Source organism: Eumetopias jubatus, unplaced genomic scaffold, assembly GCF_037043125.1.
Source record: "Eumetopias jubatus isolate StellerSeaLion01/CBP00866 unplaced genomic scaffold, mEumJub1_p1.0 scaffold_4, whole genome shotgun sequence".
In the NCBI taxonomy this organism is placed as follows: domain Eukaryota; kingdom Metazoa; phylum Chordata; class Mammalia; order Carnivora; family Otariidae; genus Eumetopias; species Eumetopias jubatus.
Genome location: NW_028274810.1, coordinates 70,377,054 through 70,403,076, shown reverse-complemented (window position 1 = coordinate 70,403,076; position 26,023 = coordinate 70,377,054). Strand labels below are relative to the sequence as shown.

The 26,023-nt window shown below is 44.8% G+C and overlaps 1 protein-coding gene across 5 annotated transcripts in view; it reads right to left on the bottom strand.

Moving 5' to 3' along the window:
• MKNK1 (MAPK interacting serine/threonine kinase 1) overlaps positions 1–19,560 on the bottom strand; it is a 33,594-nt gene extending 14,034 nt beyond the window's left edge. Inside the window, exons 1-6 of one of the 5 annotated variants that reach the window (XM_088022438.1) lie at positions 19,460–19,560; positions 12,935–13,005; positions 9,402–9,503; positions 7,181–7,278; positions 4,173–4,252; positions 2,543–2,616 (exon numbers count right to left, since the gene is read on the bottom strand). In XM_088022438.1, coding sequence (XP_087878564.1) covers positions 2,543–2,616; positions 4,173–4,252; positions 7,181–7,278; positions 9,402–9,501 — 352 coding nt within the window. In that variant the 5' untranslated portion in view covers positions 9,502–9,503; positions 12,935–13,005; positions 19,460–19,560. Of the gene's footprint in view, positions 1–2,542; positions 2,617–4,172; positions 4,253–7,180; positions 7,279–9,401; positions 9,504–11,645; positions 11,753–12,934; positions 13,006–19,459 lie in introns of those variants that run through there. The other 4 variants (XM_028123220.2, XM_028123218.2, XM_028123219.2 and 1 more) reach the window with 4 other exon arrangements.
• Positions 19,561–26,023: the final 6,463 nt, after the last annotated feature.

Genomic DNA, 26,023 nt, shown 5'->3' with positions numbered 1-26,023 from the left:
GGTCAAGTCTGCACAAGTTTGGGGTAGGGACACAGCCTTATTCATCACTAAATGTCCAGCACCAAGTGTGGTACCTGGCACAGAGGAGGTACCAGCACAAAACTGGACTGAACATGGGGATGCCTGGGTGGCTCAGTCAGTTAAGCATCTGCCTTTGGCTCAGGTCGTGATCCCAGGATACTGGAATCGAGTCCCGCATTGGGCTCCCTGCTCAGCGGGGAGCCTGCTTCTCCCTCTCCCTCTGCCTGCAGCTCCCCCTGCTTGTGCTCTCTCTCTATCTCTCTGTGTCAAATAAATAAATAAAATCTTAAAAAAAAACTGGACTGAACAGAACTGGACTGCCATCTTCTGTACCTGCCCATGATGAGCACAGAAAGGATAGAAAACAACTATTTGCATGACCAAAAATATTAATGCCATTGAGGCAGATCTGGCTTCTGAAATAGGAAAGAACTAAAAGTGAATCCACATAAGGTTGGGGGGCCTCTCCACAGGAACTCTTCTTCCTCTGCATCTGATCTCAGATCCAAACAAGAGCACAAGCCTTCAAAGGAAACACGACACCCTCAACAGATATGTAAAGGTCTAGAAAGTCTAGAAAAAAGGGGAAAAAGTGCTTTCCCTCTGACTTTCCTATTTATTATTAATAGTATTATTTTTTGTTGGCAATGGCTAACATTTATTGAGTAGTTACTATGTGCCAGGCACTATGTAATAGTCTTCAAATAGATTATCTTAGCCTTACCACAATTGTGCAAATTGTACAAAATACAGTTATCCCCGTTTTATAGATGGGGAACCTGAAGCCAAGAATGGCTAAGCAACCTGCTCAAGATGACACACCAGTAAGTGGAGGCATCAGGACTTAAGCCCAGTAAGTCTGGCCTTAGAACCTGTATAGAACTGCCCCTCAACTGGATGTGTAGTCTGACTGCTGGGGACACGGGCTGCCCTGAGCCAACCAGTCTCCTTACCTACTGCAGTGGCTCTGGCCTCAGCAGGGCTGCACTCTAAGCAATACATTTACAGATGATTCCCAGCATTTTAAATGTAATGTCTTGGTGGTATTGAGCAGGGCAAGGGCATGAACATATGGCACAGGCATGAGCACATGGCCTGGTTCCATGCACTCTGTGCTCATGACTGGAAGTCAGTATTTCTGGGCTGGAGGGGTTATCTCTGCATCTTAAAAATGGCACAGGGGGATTAAAGATTAAAAAAAAATGGCACAGGGGCGCCTGGGTGGCTCAGCCGGTTGAGCACCCGACTCTTGATTTTGGCTCAGGTCATGATCTCAGGGCTGTGAGATGGAGCTCTGTGCCCAGCATGGAGTCTGCTTGAGATTCTCTCTCTCTTCCTCTCCCTCTGCTCTCTCTCTCTCAAATAAATAAATAAATCTTTTTAAAAAATGGCACATATTTACTTATTGCTGGTTTTTGGCATAGGGAAGGGATAAAAGATCTTTCACTTGCCCGATAAAACAATGAAAGAATCCCAGCATGCTAGGGAACATTCCCAGATAACTGGCTCCTGGCTAGTCTCATATCTGCTCTACTGTAGTGAGTCTCTTGCTTCCAAATTTGTTAAAAGGGCAGATAGACAGTAATATGCTACCTACTTCTAAGATAGCCTTTGGCATACCCAATTGTTTTAATAATATTAATAGCTGACATTTATTGGACCCTTAGTGCCCATAGGGCACTGTGCCAAGCATGTCACATGAATGATCTCACTGCATCTTCAGAGCTACTGAAAGAGGTAAGTGCTGTCATGATCCCTATTTTACAGATGAGAACACTGTTTAGAAAGGTTATGTGACTTGCCCAAGGTCACACAACTAGTAAGTGATGGAACTACACTTAAATCCAGCTTTGCTGGGTCTAGAGCATGCTCCCTTAACCACCAAACCCCTCCACATGGCCCCCCACTCAGCTCCAGATATCCTCCCTAACCTGCACCCTGCAAATCTGTCCTCGGGCTGGGTGAGTGATGGTGAGGGCAAGGGCTGCTCTATCCCATTCTGTATGTCAGAAAAGCAACTTGAACACACGTTCCAGTGATTGTGTGTGTGGGTGATGGCAGTAGCGGTGCCAGTCAAGAGTGGCATCTTTCCATCTGAAGGATACAGATCCTCAGGCCTCCTCTCTATCCTGGGTCTACTTCCTAAGCCATGGGACCCTCCTCTACTCTGGTGAGCCTTTCTGGACTTCACAACGTATGCAAGAGTTTCCACCCCATTATTAAATAGTGAACACATCAAAACAATGGATTGATAAATTGATGACTAAATGTATCTATATATGAGTCCTATTACAATGAGAAGGCATTTATAGAATGCCCACACAGGTGACATTCTAGGCTCTGCAAAATGCTAATTATCATCCTTCCCTCTGGCCTCCCTTCTCCCAAATCAAGGGCAGTTTTAAGTCCTTCATCCTTTTTATTAGCTTGACTCATTTTAGAAGTCTCTGGGATTCATGATGGATGATCACCACCCTGGGTCTTAATCGGAAGTCCAAACACATACTCAACAGTTAAGTACCTCCTTGCAATTTCTCAAAGACCAAGTAAAACCTTGTGTCATCTTCAAAGAACTCAATCAGCTCCAAAATGTTCCTTAAATAGGAAAAAACAGGAGGAAAGGGAAAAAAAGGGAAATGGTATTATATATTAAAGCCCACTTACAAATACACAATGAAAAAAATATACAATGCCCTGTAGCAGGGCAGAAATCAACCTGAAATCAGAATGCTTATTAAAGACCCATGTTTGAGAAGTAGCCAATGGTGTTAGCAAGACTCAGGTCACCTTATCTTTCCATAATGTTCAGTCTCTGGTGTTTTCACCAAGTCTGTGCTGTCAAACCCCAACCCTAAAACCCACTAGGTAGAGTTATAAAAAAGTCCCGGTCACATTAAACTGAATAAAATCTGCAGCCGACTGGAAGCAATTGCGGCTAATAACACTGAATAGTAGGTGTGTGTCCTGGAGGCAAGCAGCAAATAATTACTTGCCCTCCCTCTTGCCCATAAATCACAGGGCAGTATTTACATTGCCTGGAGAAAATGGAAACATCTGTCAAATAGACTTGGGGCCTAACGTGGGCACCGCTAGACCCTAACTGCTAAGCGCTGCTTAATGAAACAGCCGCGTTCCCGGCCGCCGTAGCACTTGTGGCCTTCCCCGGTGAGCACTCTCTGTTGGCCTGAGCATTACCACACGCCGCCAACAAGGTCGTCTCAGAACTCAGGAGGGAAGCCGCCGGCCTGGATATTGGAGGTGTTGGGGGCTTTTTTTCTTTTAAAGAACGAAATAAACCAAGTAGAGGCTCTAATGCTGAACTCAGAAGCTGCAGGGCTGAAAATAAAAGCCTGTCCCTCATAAAAAAATGCTGACCACTTTGGGAGACACCAGGCTTTTACTAGTGTGAAGGCGTCCAAGTAAGATGACTAAAATGGCCTGATTTGAAAGAAGATTGTAGAAGCAGCGCCTGGAGTTAAATCAACAGCAGCCCCCATCCTCCAAGCTTAATGACAAAGCCATCAATACCTGGCCGCTGGCTCCCTGCTGACCCTGCTGTGCAGGGAGAGAGAGGGGGAAGCAGTCTTAGAGGTGACCCTGATTTAAAGCCACCGCGGGAGAAGCACTCATTTGGAGCTGGTGGTGAGCCGGCTGAGGTGGGGCCGGAGACCACCTTGGCCCAGCTGGCCTGCAGAGTCCTAGGCAGGAGCCTGGAGCCTGAGCGGCGGCCGCACACACACTAACATGCTGGGTATGGAACACGGCGGTATTCACGCTAGCTCTCATTGTCCTCATCTAGTCATGAAAGCTGAGCCCTCACAGTGTGTGCCGGGAGACACTTGGTCAGCCTCATCGCACGGGCACTTGAAGGAAGGAACCCCATCTTCTCCTAGCCCCTTGTTCGGATCACTCTCTCTTCCAGCTTGCCTGGGTTGTTATTTACAGTACTTCAGCCTGAACAGAAGCAAAGGCTCCTGCCACGTCTCCTCTAACCCCTCTCTCTTAAACACGGAAAGACAGAAGGAATCCTCTGCAGTTGTGGCCAAGGCATGTGAGCTAAATGCTAGGGTCAGGAGGTGGTGAGAAATGACCTTTTCTACAGCTAAACACCCTCCCAAGAGAAGCAGCAAGTAACCCAAGACTGTACTCACTTGTTTCCTTGACACTGATAGAGGGTCTCCACCTCTCGAAATACCCTACTCCGGCTATGCCCTGCTTGTTTTTCGATGATCTGTGGAAAGAATAAAATCTGTCATACCCACCTGACCTTGAAACACCTCTCGGCAGGAGCCCTCTGGGAGAATGCAAGGCCCAATTCAGCCCATATCCAGTTTCAAGCGCAAGCATGGAGTAGGCCTTGGTGACACAGGCACCGTGACTCCACCAGCAACACAAGAGACCAGCCCAAGGCTTTCAGCCTGGCTGGGGCCTATTTTGACTCTGGCCAAGCAAATACTGTGGAAGCCTATGGGGACATTGAGGCAGCCAGCAAGAAGATAAAGAGCTACCTCTACCCAGGTCCTACCTCAAGGGCATCTCTTCCTGTCTTAAGGGTGAGATTTACAACCTCCACTGAAGGGTCTTCCAGGGTTGGAGGAAGAGCAAGGGGACTGGAGGATGCAGTGGAGAGGAACTAAAGCTCCAAGGCCCAGCTCAGACTCTACATCTGCAGTTCTGCGGAGAACGTGCCCTTTGGCAGTAATTCAGGTATACAGTCTCAGTTCTTACAACGCAATCCCAAAAGACAGGAAGAGGTCAAACATTTTGTCCACAGCTCTGATAAGTGGTAAAAGGGTTGGCATTCAAGGCCAGAGCTGCCTCCAAAGCCCTTGCTATCCTATCCCTGTCTATGTCCCATGCAGTTTCTCTCAAGGAACCTAGAGACACTGTCTCTCCCACCTATACCTGAAGATGCTTGGCAAGTAGGAACTGAAGGCATGGGTGAGCCAATAGATGAGCAGGTGGTTTAAGCAGGGATGGGCTAACTCTGAACATCTCCACAGACTCATCAAGAGCCCCAAATCATTGCGAGTAGAGCCTGGGGGAAAGCCTTCTGCAGAGCTGGCTCTGCCTTACGGTCCCACATATGGCGTGGGCAGCACAGATGGTAACACCCTGCTCCTTCATTCCCAGACCGCTGTGTAGAATACTTCAAACCACTCCCGTGTGTTATAGCACAAACACCCATGATCAGATGCAATTTTCTATACAAGTCCACATCTGTTAGTAAACCACAGTGGGCCCACATTCTAAGAAGTCAGAGAGGTGCAGTGCTGGGGCACAGAAGCTATTTAACTCACTCATTTACCTAGCATTTCAGATCAAAGTCAGGAAGAATCTTCTAGGAGGCAAGCTATTCAGCAATGGTATTATTTTCTCTGCAGAAGTAATGGGCTCCTGCTATCAGAGGTTAGGGAGCAGAACATGGACAATTATTTGAGGAGTTATGGAAGAAATTCAGGACCAGATTATCCTGAAACTCCATTTCAACCCTGAGACTCTAGGATTCATCATTAGGATGCCTATAGGGAAGCCCTAATAAAACCCAATGTTGTGGGGCCATGCTGGGAGAAGTAGCCCATCTCTAGGGAGCTTCCAAAGGACAGGAGAGACATGAGATGTGGGTCGAACTGCTCAAACCAAAGAATTACCAAGCCAGGGTTGAGTGCACCAAAGATGCCCAGGGGCACAGAGGGCCAGGTTTTCCTCTTTATGATCCAACCTTGAAGAAAAAGGTCTGGATGGATGCATAAATGTCCCCAAACCTTTGAAAATCAACTTATATTTGTGGCTTATTACTACACTTAAGCATATTTTTAAAAAATTACTTGTAATTTATACTGATGTTTCCAAAAAGGAATTGAGGTAGTACTTTTGTTACCATATGAAGCAACACTCCAACAGAAGGAAATGTGGCTTAGCAGAAGTGTTCCCCTTTATTAACCCGCAGCTGGGACTACGGCCAGTTGGTCAAAGGAAGAAACACTTCTCTCAGGAGGCACTTTGGCTGGGTTTGCCTGTATGAGGCAGCGCTTAGACCTGAGGGCTCAGGTGGATGATGTGAAATACATTTGAATTGCCCCCTTGGATTTAATGAGACCTTGTTTCTAGATCAGTGGTTCCCAAACTCTTGTGGGTGTAAGAATCACCTGGGTAATGGGGTAAAAAATACAAAGACCCAGGCTCTATCCTCTACCAAGAAAACTGGGTCTCTGTGCTATTAGCTCTCCAGATGATTCTGATCCACACTGAATGTAAAACGGCCCTATATCAGGGCTTCCCGAACTTCAGCAAATGTCAGAACCACTTGGAGACCTGGCTGAAATCATATTGCTGGGTCCACCCCTGGTTTCTGACTTAGTAGGTCTGGGATAGGGCCAGATAATTTGTATTTCTGACAAGCTCCCAGGCAATGCTGATACTGCTCATGCAGGAACCACACTTTGAGAACCAATGCTCCAGATCCATCCCTTCTTCCATGTAGAGCTGGCAAATGGAAGCACCGAGGGGTAGGGTGAGTCACCACAAGGTCATGTAGCAAGGAGCCACCTCTCCTGCCCCAGAGCTGAGTGCTCAGTCCTCATTATGATGATACCATGTGTTACTTTATAGCATTGTGTAATTGGTAGTGTTTCTACTTCTTCCAGTTCATTTTTATTTTCATTCATAACCACTCTGTTGGGACAGGAAGGCCGGGTGTTGTTATCCTCATTTTAGAGATGTGGGAACTGAGGCTAAAGGAGGTTCAGCGACTTGCCCAAGTAGTAGTCTGGTAAAACAGAGATTTGGGTAGGCCTTCTAATTCCAAATCTGATTGTCTACTCCCTGAAGTTTGCTCCATTTTTCAGAATAAGCAGCAGCAGCTAGGCATTGTTCTAAGCACTTTACACATATTCTATCCCCACATCAATACTCTATAGTTTCCATAATTACACCCATTTTACAGAGACGGAAACCAAAGGACAGAGTGTTAAGTAACTTGCCTAATGTTACATGGCAAGTAAGTAGAGAAACAAAGAGTTGAATCCAGTGAGTCCCGCTTTGGAGCCCTCATTTTTACTGAGTTACCATACTGCAGAATATGAAATGTATCTGGCTTAGGCCCAGCTAGGACTGACTGCATGTAAAGTCAAGTCTGGCATCCAGATGAGACACTCACTTTGACCGCATACTCTTTGCCATTCTGCAGGCTCACAGCACCTTGAACTTTGGCATAGGCTCCCTCTCCAAGCAATTCAGAGGTCAGCTTGTACATATCTAGAGGTAAAATGGGTGAGAGGAATAACAAGATGAGTCATGCCTTTGCAAGCTCAGATGGAAGGAAGAGCTTCTGTCACTCCACTTCCCTGGTGTGACAGCACGGGCACACACAGGGACTCTGTAGCACTCAGTGACAGGGAAGACCATTAACTCTCCCAGCCATCGCAGGACTCAGTTTCTCAACAACCAGACCACATCGAAGGCATCCTATTCCTCATTTTAAAGATGAGGTCAGTGAAAGAGTTTCAATTTGGCCCATGCTTCCTGAGTACCTACTATGTGCCACACAACATATTAAATTCATAATAGGGACAGAGTGAGGAATAAAATATAGTCCCCGCCCTTTGAGGGGAGGGACCTCCCCCACAGTCCAGTGGGGAAGACAGACATGCAGACAAGTGACTCCAGAATAAACCAGGCACTAGTAAGTACTATCATAAAAGGACAAGACACAGTTAAAAACAAAAACAGGGGGAGGGAAAGGTTAAATCTGTGTAGGGAAACTAGGGGATCCTCAGAGAAGGAATGTGATTTCAGTGGACATCATTCATTCATTTACTTATTTGTTGAGCACCTGCTCTGTGCCCAGTGCTGTGCTAGGCATTGGCTATACAAAGGGGAATGAAGCACTGTTTTATTGTATACCACACACAGAAGTCACTGGAGGTTTCTGAGAAGTTTCCAGAAGTCACCGACAGGAAACAGGAGACAGAAGTAGGATGCAAACAGACACCTTGAGGTTTTTAGGATGCTGACTCAGGGCGGTTCTAACAGAGTAATAGGCCTGGGGTGAAAGAACATTTAGGTGACCTGCCCAAGCTCACAAATAGCACAGACTCTTTGAGCCCCTTTCAAAGGAAGCCACAGCTCCATCATGGCCTCTGCTGAGCTGACCTCCTCATCCCTTGACCTCCATTCTTCAGTTTTTTCCTCTTGAGGCAGCCCAGCATTTAAACCCACAGGGTGAGCAAAACACTTTTAAAGCATGAAATTAGATTTTATCACTCCTAGCATGAAAGGCCTATAATTGTACAAGCCATCCTCAAATAACGGGAAGTACTCTTGTGTTCACAGAAAGAACAAGACCTGTTGATTTGGAAACTATTCTAAAAACCTCGAGACTTTTGTCCACCCCACCCCTTTACACATATATCTACCGTTTAAGTTAAAGACAAACAAATAGACAAACCCTACACTAAGTACCTTCTCCAGTCCAACACGGCATGGTCTTGCAGCTGTTTATAAGCATGCACACTGTTGTTTCTAAGTATTTTAAATGACATGCTTCTCTCACAAAGGATATATTGGTATTAGCCTTTCGTGCATGTCAGGATAGGTTGGTTGTCGGAAGTCCAATATCCCTGATTCATAAAAGGCTTGTTATTAGAACTACTCTATAAAACAATCGATTCACTAGTCTTTCTGCCACGTTGGAAAGAGGGACGATGAGGGGAGGCTATTTCAGGTCTCACAATAAAAGAAACATAATAAGTGAAGGGGGCACATCACTCCTGGAGTAGCTACTGACCCTCCAGTCCTTTGCAAAAGTGTATAATGATTCACCTCATGCCATCGCGTGCCCAGCGATGACAGGACCAGCACTGAGCCTGTGCCTCACACAGTGTTCAAAATCTTTGATGATCCAACACCGTATCCCCTGAACACAGCATGTGCTCTTAAAATGGAGTCAAATGCATACACCACAAGTAGCTGTGATCTCTAGGAGTCATCTCCTCTGTTTCTAGAAGATTTAACTTTCATCTGGAGCCATGGCCCTTGCTGTTCTCTCATCCTTTTACACAGTGGTTCTACCTCTCAGCAGCTCCTTCAGGAACAGCTGGGACAAAGATCACATCAGAAAAGGGCCGAACTACACCAAGCAATCTCACTCCATATCCAAGTCTGACGGATTGGTCTTTCTATGCCCTGGTGAAGTGCTGAAACCATTCAGAGTGCATCATCCGAGAGCTCTGTCATCCCACTTTTCATCTCTGTCACACAGATAAGGACAAGCTGACTCTCAGATGACGCATGCTCTGATCTAGACCTATGGGCTACCTGGATGCTCCTCCCATGCTCGGGGAGCCACAGGCCCAGATCTGAGGAGTCGTGTGACCAACCTTCAAACTTCCCTGGTAAGGAGTCAGTGGTCCGGGCCTTCCGTTTCTTCTTTTTCCTCTTGTCACCCTCTGCAATGGGAAGGGGTTCACTGCTGCCCATCTCTGGGGAAAAAGAGATATAAGGGAAATATCACTATACCGGTCAAGACATAAGTTCACCCAGAAGGGAAAAAAAGGGGGGCAGGGGCGACCCAGGAGCTTTACACTGATGGGTTTTTAAATATCTGTGAGGACTATTGATTTGTTTGACCCAGGAGGCAAAACTAAAGGCAAAGCCATTATTGGAGATCATTAACTGTGGAAAGGAACTCAGACAGACAGGCTAGATTAAAAGAGGATAGCAGAACCTGCTTTAACCAAGCTCATTAGGATATGGATTTAGATCTGCCACCAGTCAAACTGTAGTTCCCAACAAAAACAATGAATCCATAAGCAGAATCCCACCTGTGATGTCCTCCTGCCTCACCACCAGAAAGGCAAGACCCAGGGAACTAAGCAAGGGCGTGGGCTTGGGAGGGGCCCCTGCAAATGAAATCATATGCTCAGTGACATCCGAGTGGATGTGCACAGGGATTCACAGGCCATCAGTGGAGGTACAACAAGGGCAGGGGATGGCTTTGAGGATGGCCCTAAATTACTTCAGGTCCAGGAACACAGACCTGAGTACCTGTGGAACCCCGAGCATCCTCTTATTTGAGAGGATGCAGTTAGGGTCTATTCAGAAGTCTGCAGTTGACAGGTCTACACCGGGCTGCTGCATAAGGTCATTTATTGCAAAAACATTATTATCTCTCACTGGCCAGCAGGTTAAAGGGAGGCTCCCCATGTTAAAGGGCAGATTTGTGAGGCAGACATTTCGACACTGGGCACACCAACCAGGAAAGGGTAGGGATGGAAAGAATAAACAGGAGACTGAGAGGGGGAAAGAGAAAGGAGGAACAGGGAACCAGGGCCCAATCAGGGCACTGTTTCTAAGACACTCTAGTAAGGGCCTTCCCCTGTTAAAGATAAATTACTTATAGAACATGTCATGCCCCTGATCCAGAGTGAGCCTTAATACTCTTTGCCTGCAGTTAGAAATAATAAGATTTCTCTGAAGTCTCTGGGTCTAAATCCCCACCAGGGTGATTAAACCTTTACATCCTTCTAAAATAGAAGCACTCAGGTGCTGGTGGGGCATGCAGTGTGAGAGACTTTTAGACCAACCTTCAATAAACACAGGCTCTGGCTTGTTGGATTTTTTTTTTTTCTAAGAGATTTTGAAATGGAAACTGGCTCTTTGCCCATTGAGGGGAAAGGCCCACTTTCTTCTCAGAGGACCCCGGCTGAACACGGTCAGAAAAATGGCAAGTCTGCTCAGGAAGATTGATTAGGGCCGAAGCACGTCTCTATATTGTTCTCAGAAGCAAGTACACAACATCCATTAGGAGAGAGCACACAGAACGATGGCACTTTCCACACCATAATCCGGAAAGTATGGTTAGGCAGCCAAGTGTCTGACAGCTCAGTTTAGGTGCATTCTTCCTCCCATTTTTGGATCTGATGACAGCAGATTTTCAATTATACTTTAGAGAACAGATAAGCACATGGATAAAAGGAATCCAAGAGGATCTCAAAATATTACTCTGGCCAACAGTTTCAAGCACAAGATCTATCTGGGGACGGCAACACACTATGAATTCAAAGAATCCAACTTAAATATCAGCACTCAATATCCACCCTCACTAAGGTAAGTTAAAGGGAAAAAGCTGCCCAACACAGTGAGAAATTCTACAGAAATGAAACCCAGGGGGCTCTTCAGGAGCCCAGGGAGGGGCACTGGCCACTAGGACAGCAGGCTGAGGAGGAGGGGCCACCGTCCCTCTCGCCCTGCCCTTGTGCGCAGTCCAGTGCCAATCCGTTTTCTTCTCAGTGCTGCGAGGCAAGTGCAGACTGGACCGATTTTGGATTCCCTTCTCTTTCTCCTTCCTCTGCCTGCACTCAGACGGAGGGCCTAAGGACAAGCAAAACAGCCAAAAGGTAGGCAATGCAGAGGAGCAGCAAGAGAGCTGGAAGCATTATAATTCATAGGGGATGCACAGACATACTTACGACTCTAGCTAGAAAACCCTGTTAGAGGCAATTTATACTTGGTTTTTACCACAGCAGGGCTGAGGGAGCCTCTTGTGGAAGAATCATACCTCTGAGCACTGCCGCATATTCAATATTAGATTTTATGACTTCACACACAAAAAGATAGAGTACCTGGTCTATTCTGCATGGATTTCAATGGAAGAGGGTACGCCAGAAGGGACAAATGGTTAAGATTTTCCTTGGAAACAGAACTTGTTGAAGGAGAGTTGTTTTTGAAACTAGGAAGAAAAAAATGTAGGAAGGCAGTGAAGTGAAAAAAAAAAAAACCAAAAACCATGCTTAATTTCCCTGTTTACATGGGGGGAGGGGAGAGGGAGAGGTGTCATAATCTTACCAAGGGGTTGATAGGTTCCCCAACTGGAGCCTGTCCATAATCTCTATTCTATTGCAGACAATCCACTGGCAGGGTCTATGGGACCTTAATTTTTTAAGCATGCAAACACTAGATGAAAGCTTCCTGGGCTGGGGGGGGCGGGCAGCGCCTGGGTGGCTCAGTTGTTAAGCATCTGCCTTCGGCTCAGGTCATGATCCCAGGGTCCTGGGATGGAGCCCCGAACTGGGCTCCTTGCTCCGCAGGAAGCCTGCTTCTCCCTCTCCCACTCCCCCTGCTTGTGTTCCCTCTCTTGCTGTTTCTGTCAAATAAATAAAATCTTTAAAAAAAAAAAAAAGCTTCCTCGGGGCATAAGCCTCCACAATCATGCTGGTCCTCAGCTCACCGCCTTCCCTTGGCCAGAGACTTCTTTTCACTGCAAACACTACAACCCAGCTCAAAAGTCTCTGCTCCCCCACCTCCAGAGTCTCCACCCCTTTGAACAAATTCAGTTTGTACAAACACTTTGGAAATCAGTTAGGTATTAGGCAAATAGATGGCTTCACTGCACAGAACTAATAGTGCTCCTCCTCTGCTCCTAAACACCCTGTTAGAAGTTCCATTAGAGCACTGGCGGGATTTGGCCTTGAGCTCTCTCTCCCCAGTGTTCTTAAAAGCCAGGACTGTTGCCTGTTCATCTCTACATCTCCTATAAGCCATGGCACAGTGTCAGATACATACCAACCCTCAGAAAATGTGCACTGAAAATGCTGCACATACTTAGTGTTAGTTGCAGTGCATGTCACCCAGGCCCTTTAAGTAACAAAGTGCATGCACCGAAAGAAATGTGGGTCCACCCCTGCCCTACAGACTGCAGAGTGAGGCTATTCTGTTCCGAGTTCTCTGACAAACTCCTCCTAAGAAAAAGCCCTGTGGCCCTTGACTTTCTAGCCAGAAGCCTGGTCTCTGCTATAGAATTGAGCAACGTGCTTGTGATTTCAGAGGAGGAAACGAGGACTTCTTTTACGTTTTCAGACAGACTCCAGCTGGTGTGCAGGCTCCCAGTACTTCTACTGCCTTTAGCCCTTACCTTCCCCTTGGTCAGGGCTCGGTGGTCTACCATCCGTGTACTGGTAGAGGTGGAGCTGGAAAGGAAGCACACTGTTGACAGGGAAGGACATGAGCTTGGCAACAGGAGACCAAAGTGAAAATCCCGCCTCAGATATTAGCAGACATAGCACCAAGGCTATGCCAAGTTACTTTGCCTCTTAGAGTCTCAGCCTTCTCATCTACAGAACAGGTTTTAAAATAATATCTGCCCTTTTCAGCAACCCTGTGAGGACCCAATGACATACCTGATATAAATGTGCAGGAGAAACATACATGTAAGGGGCACCTGGGTGTCTCTGTCGGTTAAGCGTCTGACTCTTGATTTCAGCTCAGGTCATGATCTCAGGGTCGTGAGACTGAGCCCTGCATTGGGTTCCACGCTCAGTGGGGAGTTTGCTCAGGATTCTCTTTCTCCCTCTCCCTCTGCCCCTCCCCACCCTACTCACTTGCTCTCCCTAAAATAAATGAATACATCTTAAAAATTATGAATATGCACAGGTATGTAGACATACTAGACAGAAATACACAAAAATGTTAATACTATTGCAACTTGAAAGAGTGCCTAATATACGCCAGGCACTGTGCTACGTATTTTACATACATTACAATAATTCTAATTCTTACAATAATCCCACAAGGTAAATATTTTATTATATTTCAGGTGAGGAAACTGAGGCTCAGAGGTTAAACAATCTACCAAACACCAAACACCAAACACCTGGTTAGTGGTTTAACTGGGATTCAAGCTCAATGCTACCTTTGGCATCCAGGATATTTCTAATCTATAGTTTTCTCCGTGTGATGGGGTAATTTTTATTTTCTGCTTTATATTTTTCAGCATTCTCCAAATTTTATACAATGAAATGTGTTACTTTTTAAATGCTATTATTATTTTAGCCAAGTTTTATTTTCAATAAAATACACAATAATTTTTCTCCAACACACACTGGAATTTAGAATCTGAATATACAGTATTTAAAATCATATCTAGATTTCTCTGTACTGAAATCCAACAATCAGTGAGGAAAAAACATTTCAGGAATATTGGTGCCTTGAAAACAACAAACACTATTTTAATTTTTATTTTTTTAAATGCTATTTTTTTTTAAAGGAAAAACTTTGTAAAAAAACAAAATGATGTAATGAGCATTTGAGCCTGCAAGATACCAGTTTAAATCCTGGCTCCCCACCACTGTGTGCGCTCTGGCGCTTGCTTAGCTTCTCTAAGTATCAGTTTCTTCATATACCAAAAGAGGTCAGAGGCCTGGGCTGCCTGTACCACGAGGCTGTGGCGAGGGTCAAAGAAGAGATGTGAAAGCACTGATGAGTTACTCATTCAACAAATACTGTATTTACTGGGAACCTATGGATTGTCCAGTGCTAGACAGTAAGAATACAAGAGAAGACAGTCTCTCTGCCCTTAGGAATTTAAATCCAATGACCTATAAAACAAGATGTAGGACAAGTGCCTTGTGACCGGCAAGTATCAGGTGCTGTGGAGCAGAAGACAGGCATCAAATTCAGTTTAGTAACTAGAGGAAGGGACAGCTAAGCTGCCATCTGAAGGATGAGTGGGAACTGGCCAGGGTGAGGCCTGGGGAGGACAGAGAAAGAGCGTGTGCTAAGGCTGAAGAGAGGTAGCATGGCCAGTCAGTGTGAATTCGAGAGAACTCCCAGAGCCATTGAGGAGGGGCCGAGGAGTCTCACCTATTGCAGTGGGACTGCAATAGCAACAGATATTCCCAACACGTTAAATACCCTTCATCCAAAAAAAAAAAAAAAACAGAAAAACCCTTCATCCACTGCTCTCCCCACAGGTGACCCCAAGGCCCACCTCTGAAAGAATTGTCACTTCTCCAAAAAGTCTTATGAGCCACACTGCCCCCAAAAGCAGCAGATCTGTTCTCCATGTTTTGATGGAGCCTACAGAGAACTGAGCAGCTCCTGCATCTGACATGTGATACCCAAGATGATCATTTTCCCCCTAAGAACACAACTTTGCTGGCTAACTCAGCTCAGCAAATGTACTTCATGCTCCTCTCCCGAGTGCTCGAGAGTTCTTTTCAAAGTCTATGGCTCACTCCTTTTCCCAACCTGTAAGAGTTATTTCCCTCAGTCACAAGGGCTTTCCAGAGAAGGAAGAGTGGTGAGAACAAGCGAAGGAGTACAATTATCTGTTGTGTCGCCTCCTCAGTCGCCAGCTGGTGGAGGCCCCCAAACAATGGAGACCTGACGAAATCAAAGGAAGGGGGCAGACACTCTTAAGGAAGAGCCAAGACTGAGAAATGGGAGGCTGAGGAGGAGGCAATGAGGAGGAGGCAATGAGGAGGGGCCTGGGAAGACAGAGCCCAGATATTTACTTCTTTTCTTTAAAATTTTATTTTGTTAGTCACCATACAGTACATCATTAGTTTTTGATACAGTGTTCCATGATCCATTGTTTGCGTATAACACCCAGTGCTCCATGCACTATGTGCCCTCCTTAATACCCATCCCCAGGCTAACCCATCCCCCCACTCCCCTTCCTCTAAAACCCTCAGTTTGTTTCCCGGAGTCCATAGTCTCTCATGGTTCGTCTCCCTCTCTGATTCCCCCCCTTCATTTCTCCCTTCCTTCTTCTAATGTCCTCCATGCTATTCTTTATGTTCCACAAATAAGTGAAACCATATGATAATTGACTTTCTCTGCTTGACTTATTTCACTTAGCAAAATCCCCTCCAGTTCCATCCATGTCAATACAAATGGTGGGTATTCATCCTTTCGGATGGCTGAGTAATATTCCATTGTATATGGACCACATCTTCTTTATCCATTCGTCTGTTGAAGGGCATCTTGGCTCTTTGCACAGTTTGGCTATTGTGGACATTGCTGCTTTGAACAATGGGGTGCATATGGCCCTTCTTTTCAATACATCTGTATCTTTGGGGTAAATACCCAGTAGTGGAATTGCTGGATCACAGGGTAGCTCTATTATTAACTTTTTGAGGAACCTCCATACTGTTTTCCAAAGTGGCTGTACCAACTTGCATTCCCACCAACAGTTTAAGAGGGTTCCCCTTTCTCCACATCCTCTTCAACATTTGTTGTTTCTTGCCTTGTCAATTTGACAAGGGAAACAAAAGCGAAAATGAACTTTTGGGACTTCATCAAGATAAAAAGCTTCTGCACAGCAAAGGAAACAGTCAACAAACAAAGAGGCAACCCACGGAATGGGAGAAGATATTTGCAAATGATACTACAGATAAAGGGCTGGTATCCAAGATCTATAAAAAACTTAACAAACTCAACACCAAAGAAACAAATAAGTCAAAAATGGGCAGAAGACATGAACAGACACTTCTCTAAAGAAGACATATGAATGGTTAACAGACACATGAAAAAATGTTCAATATCATTGGCCACCAGGGAATTCAAATCAAAACCACACTGAGATACCACCTTACACCAGTTAGAATGGCAAAAAATGGACACTTACTTCTCTGAAGGAGCAGTACTAGCAGCCACAGTGCACACACTTACACAGTGCTCACCAGATGCCAGACAATGTCCCAAGCATTTTACAAACACATTTTTTTTTAAATTTATTTGACACAGAGAAGGAGACAGCGAGAGAGGGAACGCAAGCAGGGGGAGTGGGAGAGGGAGAAGCAGGCTCCTGGTTGAGCAGGGAGCCCGATGCAGGGCTCGATCCCAGGACCCTGGGATCATGACCTGAGCCAAAGGCAGATACTTAATGACTGAGCCATCCAGGCACCCCTACAAACACATTTTACATATCCTAACTTCTTTCATCTTCACAACTCTATGAGATATTTTTACATTTTACAGATGAAGAAATTGAGGTACAAAGATATTAAGTAATTAATTTGCCCAGGGTCACAAAGCTAGTTAGTGGCAGAGCTAGGATTTACATCTAGATAGACTGGCTTAAAATTCAAGTTTTTAACTATTACATTACTAGTAGAATATTTAATATTATTTCATATATCAAATATTATTAATATTATATTGAGGCATTCATGCTGAAAGGCAGGAGCAGTAGCCAGTCAGAATTAGCCAGGCACCAACAAGAATGCTTTTATTTAGAAGCTTTAGCACAGAGTTTCCCTACTGATGTGCTGTGAATGAGATATTGATCCCGTCACTGGGCTGAAGAATATAATTTTCTGTGTGTGCTATGATGTCAAGAAGGCTGGGCAGCTCTGCTCTAGCTTACACAAATACAAAGGCATTATCACCACATTACCATTATTATATTAATCTGAAATCTGATTTATCAGAAGTTTCTTTGTCTTACTTGGAGATAACTTTGTATTTTGTGTTTTGGCATATTATGGAGGATGAGTTACAAACCAGTCCAACCACATTATTTCACGGCAGTTCTGGTATCAGGTACAAGGCTACATTCTTCTATCTGACCTATTGGTTGGTTGGTGTCATTTCTGATGGTATCATTACTATGTAGGGGACAAGGTCAAGGAAAAAGTACACTCAAACAGAAGCTAGTCAAATTTAAGACATGATGGATGAAAGGAGCCACCTGTGCAATCAACTCACTCAAAGGACAGTCTGTGAGTGTGATTCTAGGGGGCTAGGCTATTTCACAGGTTTTTCCCAAGAGTCCTGTGTGTAGGTAGGCTGGCCAGAATGAGGCAGACTGCAGTATCTCACACAACTACAGTGAGAGTTGGCAGTCTGAGGCCCACAAGGGTGCCGGCAGGGTGGTGATTCACAAAAGGCCTCATAAAGGGCTAGGATAGCAAGATTTCCAGAGGGAAAAGGTCTGGAGTCAGGCCCATCTTCTTCCTCTGTTCTGACTCTTCAGAGCTGTTAGCACATCTCCTGGCAGAAGGAATGATCAGAGGAAGGACAGAGCGGGTAAAGAAGTATGTGCTTTAAAAAGAGCAAGCAAGAGGGAAGGACTGTATTTGTGGGAGCAGGACAGTATAAAAAGCTGAAAAAGGCAGGCTGAAGTCAGATCACCCAACCTTATTAATGTGGCCACAAGGCCCTCCAACATTTGGTCCCTATGTGCTCTGCAGCCTCACCAAGCCTCAGTCATTATTTCAAGTAAAAATGAAGAGTGGCTAGTTCAGCTTGTAATTCAAACAATCCCACAATCGCTTCTTGTTGAGACAACCACCGTACCTTGGTATGCACACAAGTGCTTTATGAGCATTTCCACTTTGTCACACAGAATATAAAAAAGATGTGTACTTAAGGGTTGAGATTCACTAAAATTAGCAATTTTTACTGCTTCATAAGGACCTTCTTTTTAAAAAACAAACAAACTGAGAGTATAGCAATGAGGAATATAATGACTGCAAGGACAGTTCCAGGCCGTGGCCTTGATTCATGCTGAGGCACCAGCAGTTCTACCCACTATTGCTCTGCAGCAACAAATACCATCTTAGTGCTATTACAAAAACAGTTCTGACCTGGTAGATACCCTGAAAAGGTTTCAAGGAACCCCCTGGTCTGCACAGCCCACTTGTGAACCACCATTCTAGGCAGTGGGGAGGGACTGGGCTGTGAAACTGGCTGTGATGTGCAGAACCAACAGGCAGCTGGCCGGGGACTGGGAGAGCAAGGAGAGGCTGCTGCGGCTGGGAGGAAGGCAAGGAAGGCCTGTAACTAAGGCAGGGATGGGAAGGAAGAGAAAGAGATGAGGGGATGAAGCTGCAGAGGCAGAACTGGTCCTAGTCCTTCCAAGCGACTGGAGATGGTGGAGGAGTCAGAGATGTCCATCCTCTTTGAAGGCAGGGACGGGGCCTATTATCTCTCTGTCCCCTCTGCCCAGCAGGGAGCAAGCACAGAGGGGGACCTCAACATATGTTTATGAACTAAAATCAAAGAAGGGGAGAATTCAGGACGGGGAGCTGGTTGGGAATGGGGAGAGGGGAAGACGGTGTGTCACTGGGAAGCTTCAAATGAAGAAGGGTGACACACAGCAGCAAAGGAGTAAGAAAGCTCACAGATCAGACTCAAACCATCCTCACCCAATCTACAACTAAGGCATTATTTCTAACCTGCCAGGCATGATGGAGCCTCAGGCATTCAAGAACACTTCAAAAGAGGATCATATATGTCAAAAATATGACAAGTTAAAAAAAAAAAAGACCTTGGAAAGATACACCTCAAGCCATTATTAACAATGGTTACTTTGGGAGAACGAAACTCGGTAGGTACAGAATTATACTTTTCATACCTCTGTTGTATTTGATTTTGTTATTTATGGCACAGTTGTTTTACTTTTATAATTACAAGTAAATATATATGTGTTACTTACTGCATGGTTTTCCTTATGACCTTCTCTCCCATTGTATTCTGGTAGAAATATGCTCATCCCTACTACGTAACTGTCTTAGGCACTCCAGGCAGCCCAGCTAATCCTAGCTGCCTACTGAATACCGAAATCTCCCACCCACCCTTTCCTCTGGAAGTATCAGATAATTTCAACCCAAAGCAATCTAAAACGTTAAACAAAATATGCATCCAATCTTACCTTGCCCAACTTCTGAGAAGTAAATCCTCTGTAAACTGAAATGAAATAATGAGATAACGCTCCTGTCGGAGGGCTGCTGTCTTCCAACTCCAGGAAGTGTTTCAATAGTCTCTGGAGGTAGCAGGCATTCTTCACTTCCCCACTGGCTGTTGCCTCATCTGGTATGAAAATCTTAAAAAAAGCAGAAATAGAAAAGATATAAAAATCTGACTTCTTTAAAATGACCAGTGAAGGTAAAGATCACCCTCCATGTCCCCCAAACCTATGTGTCACACCACTAAGTAGATATACACAAGACCATGGCAGATTTCCTGTTTTTAAAATCAGGCATTTGAGCATTTGAAAATGCTGATACTAAGCATCTGAAGATTTAATGAGGGTCTGAGTAAAAGTTTCCAGATTCTGTTTCCACTGTGGGAGTCCAGACTTGGACCTGGAGGACAGATCTGGACAGCTCTGTTCACTGAGGAGTGTCCTGTGGAAGGTAAAAGCTGACACTTCTCTGTCATTGACATTTTCATTTTATTTTTTTTTAAGATTTTATTTATGGGCACCTGGGTGGCTTAGTCATTAAGCATCTGCCTTCAGCTCAGGTCATGGTCCCAGGGTCCTGGGATTGAGTCCCATATCTGGCTCCTTGCTCCGCGGAGAGACTGCTTCTCCCTCTCTGGCTCTCCCTGCTTGTGTTCCCTCTCTCGCTGTGCCTCTCTCTGTCAAATAAATAAATAAAATCTTTAAAAAAAAAATAAAATAAAGATTTTATTTATTTGAGAGAGAGAGTGTGTGCATAAGCAGGGGGAGGGGCAGAGGGAGAGGGAGAAACAGGCTCCCCACTGAGCAGGGAGCCCGACGCAGGGCTCAATCCCAGGACCCTGGGATCATGACCTGAGCAGAAGGCAGACGCTTACCCGACTGAACCACCCAGGCACCCCTGTCATCCATGTTTTTAGAAATGAATGAACTCTGGCTCCATCTCTTAGTGGCCAGGTCCAGGTCTCACAGGCAGGAGGCAACAGAGCCAGAAAGATAAAGTAGATGCTAAGAACAGCAGGTGGTATAAACACGAACAAGGTTTTAGGCCCAATGCATAATTATTGCTAGTTTTCCATGTCATAACTTCATTTTCTATATGTCCACTGTAATTTTCAATCTTTGGACTCTAGCTATCATATGTCAAAGCTGATTTGTCAATTTCCCTACAAAAGGAGTACCTATTTCTCCTTTCCCCAGTGGAAAAGCTCTGAACATACAGTTTAAATCTGAGTTCTGGGGCACTTGGGTGGCTCAATCAGTTAAGCGTCTGACTTTGGCTCAGGTCAGGTCATGATCTCAGGGTCCTGGGATGGAGCCCCATGTCCATGCTTAAGAGGGAATCTGCTTGTCCCTCTCCCTCTGCCCCTCCCCCTGCTTGTGCTCTTTCTGTCTCTCTCTCAAATGAATGAATAAAATCTTGAAAAAAAAATCTGAATTCTGGGCCCTTGTGCTAACATTTTCTAACTGGAAGCCGGATATGTTTCACCATGACCTCAAATCATGTGTCCCAAGCTCGACTTGTCCCAACCCCCATCCTTCCTCCTTTCCCTTCTTCTCTATAAGATAATATCACCCTGCCAGGGGCCCAGCCACAGGTCGTTTGAATCATTTCCATTGGCTCTTTCTCCTCCAACCTCGTCGTTCCAAATGCTTACACGGTCAGGCTTTCCCTCAGCCTGGTATGCTGCTTCTTGAAAAGAACACCTATTCATCCTTCACGGCCCCTCACGAATTACTGAAAGTGATCCCACAAATTACAGCAGTCCTTGACTTTTTTCTTCTTCACCCAGCATTTCATCACATCCACGGCATGCTATGATAATACACAGAGCTGGATATTCACACACATACATGGCTTGTCCACTAGGCTGTAAGCTCCTCAAAGGCAGGGACAGAACTTTTTCATGTTTGTATTTCTAGTATCTAACAGAGTATCTGGCTCAAAAAGGGCTCTAGTAGATATCTGACTACATTACTTCATCCATAAAGTATTTCTTTATTGTCCAATAGAGAATGTTAGCATACACAATTATTTTTCCTATCGTGCTTTTTATTCGCCAACAAATCTCTGTGGCCCAATGAAACTATTTCCAGGGCCCAAAGAAGCTCAGGTTATACTCCCTCTCCTTATGGCCACATTTCCAGGGACAACCTTGAACACCTTTGAACTTTAACTCTTTGCCTTTAGTCTTGCCACAGGTTCCTTCTTGTTGCCTATAGTAGGAGTTGGCCAAATTTTTTTTTTCTACAAAGAGCCTGATAGTAAATATTTTAGGCTTTCTATGTTGCCTGATCTCTATTGTGACTACTTAATTTTGCCTTTGTAGAGTGAAAGCAGCCATAGACAATATGTAAATGAATGACTGTGGCTATGTTTCTATATGGATTTTATTTATTTATTTTTAAAGATTTTATTTATTTGCTTTAGGGACAGAAAGAGACAGCACGAGTGGGGTGAGGAACAGAGGGAGAGGGACAAGCAGACTCCACACTGCAATCACAGGGCTTGATCTCACAACACTGAGATCATGACCTGAGCTGAAATCAAGAGTCGGATGCTTAACATACTGAGCCACCCAGGCGCCCCTTTAATTAATGAGAGAGAGAGAGAAAAGAGAGCAAGTACATGAGAGGGGGAGGGGCAGAGGGAGAGGGAGAGGATCTCAAGCAGACTCCCTGCTGAGCATACAGCTAAATGAGGGGCTCAATCTCAGGACCCCGAGATCATGACCTGAGCTGAAAGGAAGACTTGGATGCTTAACCAACTGAGCCACCCAGGTGCCCCTGGAATTTGGATTTTAGATAATTTTCCCATCACAAATATTAATCTTCTCTTGAATTTTTCCCCCAACCATTTAGAAATGTAAGAAGTATTCTTAGCTTGCAGTTCATACAAAACAGGTGATAAGCCAGATACAGCCTGTAGGCCAACCCAGATTATTTCCCCTCCTCACCAACTCCATGAACATACACACACGAACGCACCTCTGTTCACTTCCACCTCTAGCAGGCCTGTAGTAAAAATAACCTTCAGAATTTATTTATGGATTTTGTGTTATTCTGTTGTCTGGAACTACTCAAGGGCTGGGGAGGTAGAAAGTGCATGGGATTTTGAGCCATGAGGGCCTAGAATCAGATTGTGGCCTTCCCATCCACTAATGAGGTTGTCTTGGACATAATACTTAATTTCTCTGCTTCACCGTCATCATCTATAAAATGGGGGCAAGAACACCTATGCTGCAGGGTTATTGTGAGAATTAAATGAGCTAATGTATTCTAAGTTCATGGCACAATGGCACATAGAGTAGGCACTCAATAAATAGCAATTATGACTCTAGCTTGAGATATGGCTTCCCCAGATCAGCTGTGGCCCTGGAATGCACTCTATAAACCACAACTGGGCATCAGAAGGAATAAACTGACAGCAAAGTACAAAGGCAGAGAGATAGAATTTGGAGGTTTTCAGATTCGTGACCCAGGATTCTAAGTGCCTGGTTGGCCCTGATTCCTTCTGGTACCATTTCAAATTCCTCTGGGTCTCTTTTCCTCCTTAGAAAGAACTTCTGACTCTCACACTGCCTGAATCTTCTCAGCATTGCTTACTAAATACCCCAATGAGCACTGGAGCCCTCTTCTTCCTAGACCTCTTCCTGGGATATGGCTGGGAAAGGATGAATGTGGCCAGAGCACACCTACACACAGGGGCCTGTCACTGGGCCTTATATAGGCTGGGCACCCAGTTTCCTCTCATTTCTTCTGAACTTCCTGCCTGTATATGGAATGAAATTTTTCCAGAGTTCAAAAACTAGTTTATCTATAGAAGTTTCAGAGCAAAAAAGCCTGTATACAAACCAGGGATCCATCATATTATTTTCAAATAATATGAAAATATCCGTGAAGGGCAGATAAGACTAAGGCTTGTGGTATCTCTGTCCTTGGTCCAAAAAAGCCTGTCACTTCCTTGCTCCAACACTTCTAATGGGTGTTCACTCCCCTGAAATAACCAAGCCCCTCTGCTATCACTCAGGGCCTCCACAACCTTGCCCCAGATTACCCCTCCTGCATTATGTCCTACCATTCCTCTACAGAAATCCTGACCTACAGTCCAGGCTGAATGGATGATCTGTTTCTACCTAATTGCCCTCGACAATTTCCAGCTCTCCACACTTGTGCATAGTCCAATCACAGCATCTATAACATGTGATTGCACATCTCCCCTTAGCCTATGAGCTGGGGACAGGGTGAAGACTATGTCTGATTCCTCTCTGGGTACCTTACACCTAGTACAGGGCCTGGCACGGGGCAAACACTCAATAAATGTTAATGAATGAATGAAAACACCTGAAGTTATTCTTCCCTTAAACTGTTTTAGCTGGATTCTTATTAGCAGACTAAGCAGTCTGGGTCACTGCCAAGAAATAGAAAAACCAAAAAGAAAGAAAAGAAGCATGACCAATGTGATCGAAGCAACAGAAAATAGGTTTTAAGAGTGAGGTAAAAGAAACCAAGGCTGCTTAGCCTGGAGAAGAGAAGAGGAGGCCTAACTCGATTCTGGCTTTAAGTACACAAAAGGTTCTCATGAGAAAATCTTGATCTCATCCTGCCTTTATAATCAGAAGGAAATTTTCCATATTCACGGAAAATGGAACGAGAAGAAATGGCTTAAGTTAAAGTCAAAGGGGTTTAAGCTGGAGAGAAAGAAGAACCAAATTAGGCATCATTTTTCCAGAGATACCGTTATTGTACTTTTTGGCAAGCGCATTGGAGGGGTCTTACTTAGCACTTTTGTTGAAGGCTGTGCAAAAGGGAATTAAGTATGCTGCTCTGTTCCTGTTTACTGTGGAGAGAGGTGGGTGAAAACACAAATCAGGTAAGATTTTCTAATGAGCCACTGACTCTTAACTGACCCTTTTCCTGCAGGCACTTTCTGCCATGTTACACTTTGCAGCTCTGTGATATAACAATGTATTATTTCAAAGTTTCCTGATAAAGCAATGGAAGGCAAGAGAAGACAGCAATAGAGTAAGACAGTAGGGAACACTGCCCAAATAAATATACCTTCTATAAAAACAGCAGCTAATGGGACACTAATAATAGTTGTTAATATGACTACTATTAAAGCTAACTTTTATTGAGCACCTACTATGTGCTGGGCCCTGTGCTAAGTGTTTGACAATTCTCATAACAACGCTATGTGGTAGGTAATATTTGTACCCCCAACGTACAGATAAAGAAACTGAGACCCAGGAAGGTTAAATAACTTGCCCCAATCACACAGCTAGCAACTGGTAGAGCCAGGACTCAAACCTAGCCAGTCCAACTCTGGAGTCTATATATAACCTATATATAACCTAGCTACTGTCAATCCAGAAGAAGGATGAGAGGCTGGAATTTAAAGCCTAATCTCTCAGAATCCAAGGTGCATATTCCCGGCCACTTCCTTACACTACCCCAAGCCAGGAAGAGCAAAGCAACACATGACATTAGCAAGAGAAGAGATCTCAGAAGTGAACCCACATAGACCTAATATTACAGAGAAAGAAAATGAGATCAAGGACTCACAGATGATCATGAGCAGAACCAGGACTTGAATGAACCAGCCTAGTAACTCCGAGTGTGGACCTCTTTCCTCAATTATAGATTCTTGTTGAATTTGAGGGTGAGAAAATGAAGGAATGGTATCTGCCAAATGAGTTCCTTCTCCAGACCCTTCTGTAATGAACTGCTAATCTCGATTAGAACTTATGCCTGAGGGCGCCTGGGTAGCTCAGTTGGTTAAGTGACTGCCTTCGGCTCAGGTCATGATCCTGGAGTCCCAGGATCGAGTCCTGCATCGGGCTCCCTGCTCAGCGGGGAGTCTGCTTCTCCCTCTGACCCTCTCCCCTCTCATGCTCTCTCTCTATCTCATTCTCTCTCTCAAATAAATAAATAAAAAATCTTAAAAAAAAAAGAACTTATGCCTGAAACACAAGGATGCCAGCAGCCTCTGTAAACTGATTCTGAAATTCTACTAGCAAAAAATGGCTATGCACTTGGTTGATGGTGCTACAGGAGCTGCCAAAAATGCTCACACATTAAACCAATCAAGCACACCTGGGCCAGGCAGCTTCCGATTAGGCTGATGGTTCACAGTTTAAGCCTGAACTGGACTATTCCAACAGCTTCCTCGTTGATGTCCTCCTTCTGGGACCTTCTTTGCTCCAGACTGGCCTCCATTGTGAAGCCAGAGTAAACAGAGTCCTAGTCATGGTATTAGGAGCCTTGCAGCATAATGGAAAGAACATAGGTCTTTGAAATCCAACACCCCTAAGTTTGGACCAAGCTCTGCCACTTACTCACTACCTGACCTTGGGCAAGTCACTTTAATCTTGCTGAGGTCTGGCTTCTTCATCTTTAAATTGGGGAAAAATATCCTCATATTGTGGGATAGTAAGGATTAAATAAATCATAGTGTGTGAAGAATCTAACATACTGTAAGCCACAATGCAGAGCAGACCCTCAATAAATGTTAATGTTTTCCTCCCAACCCCC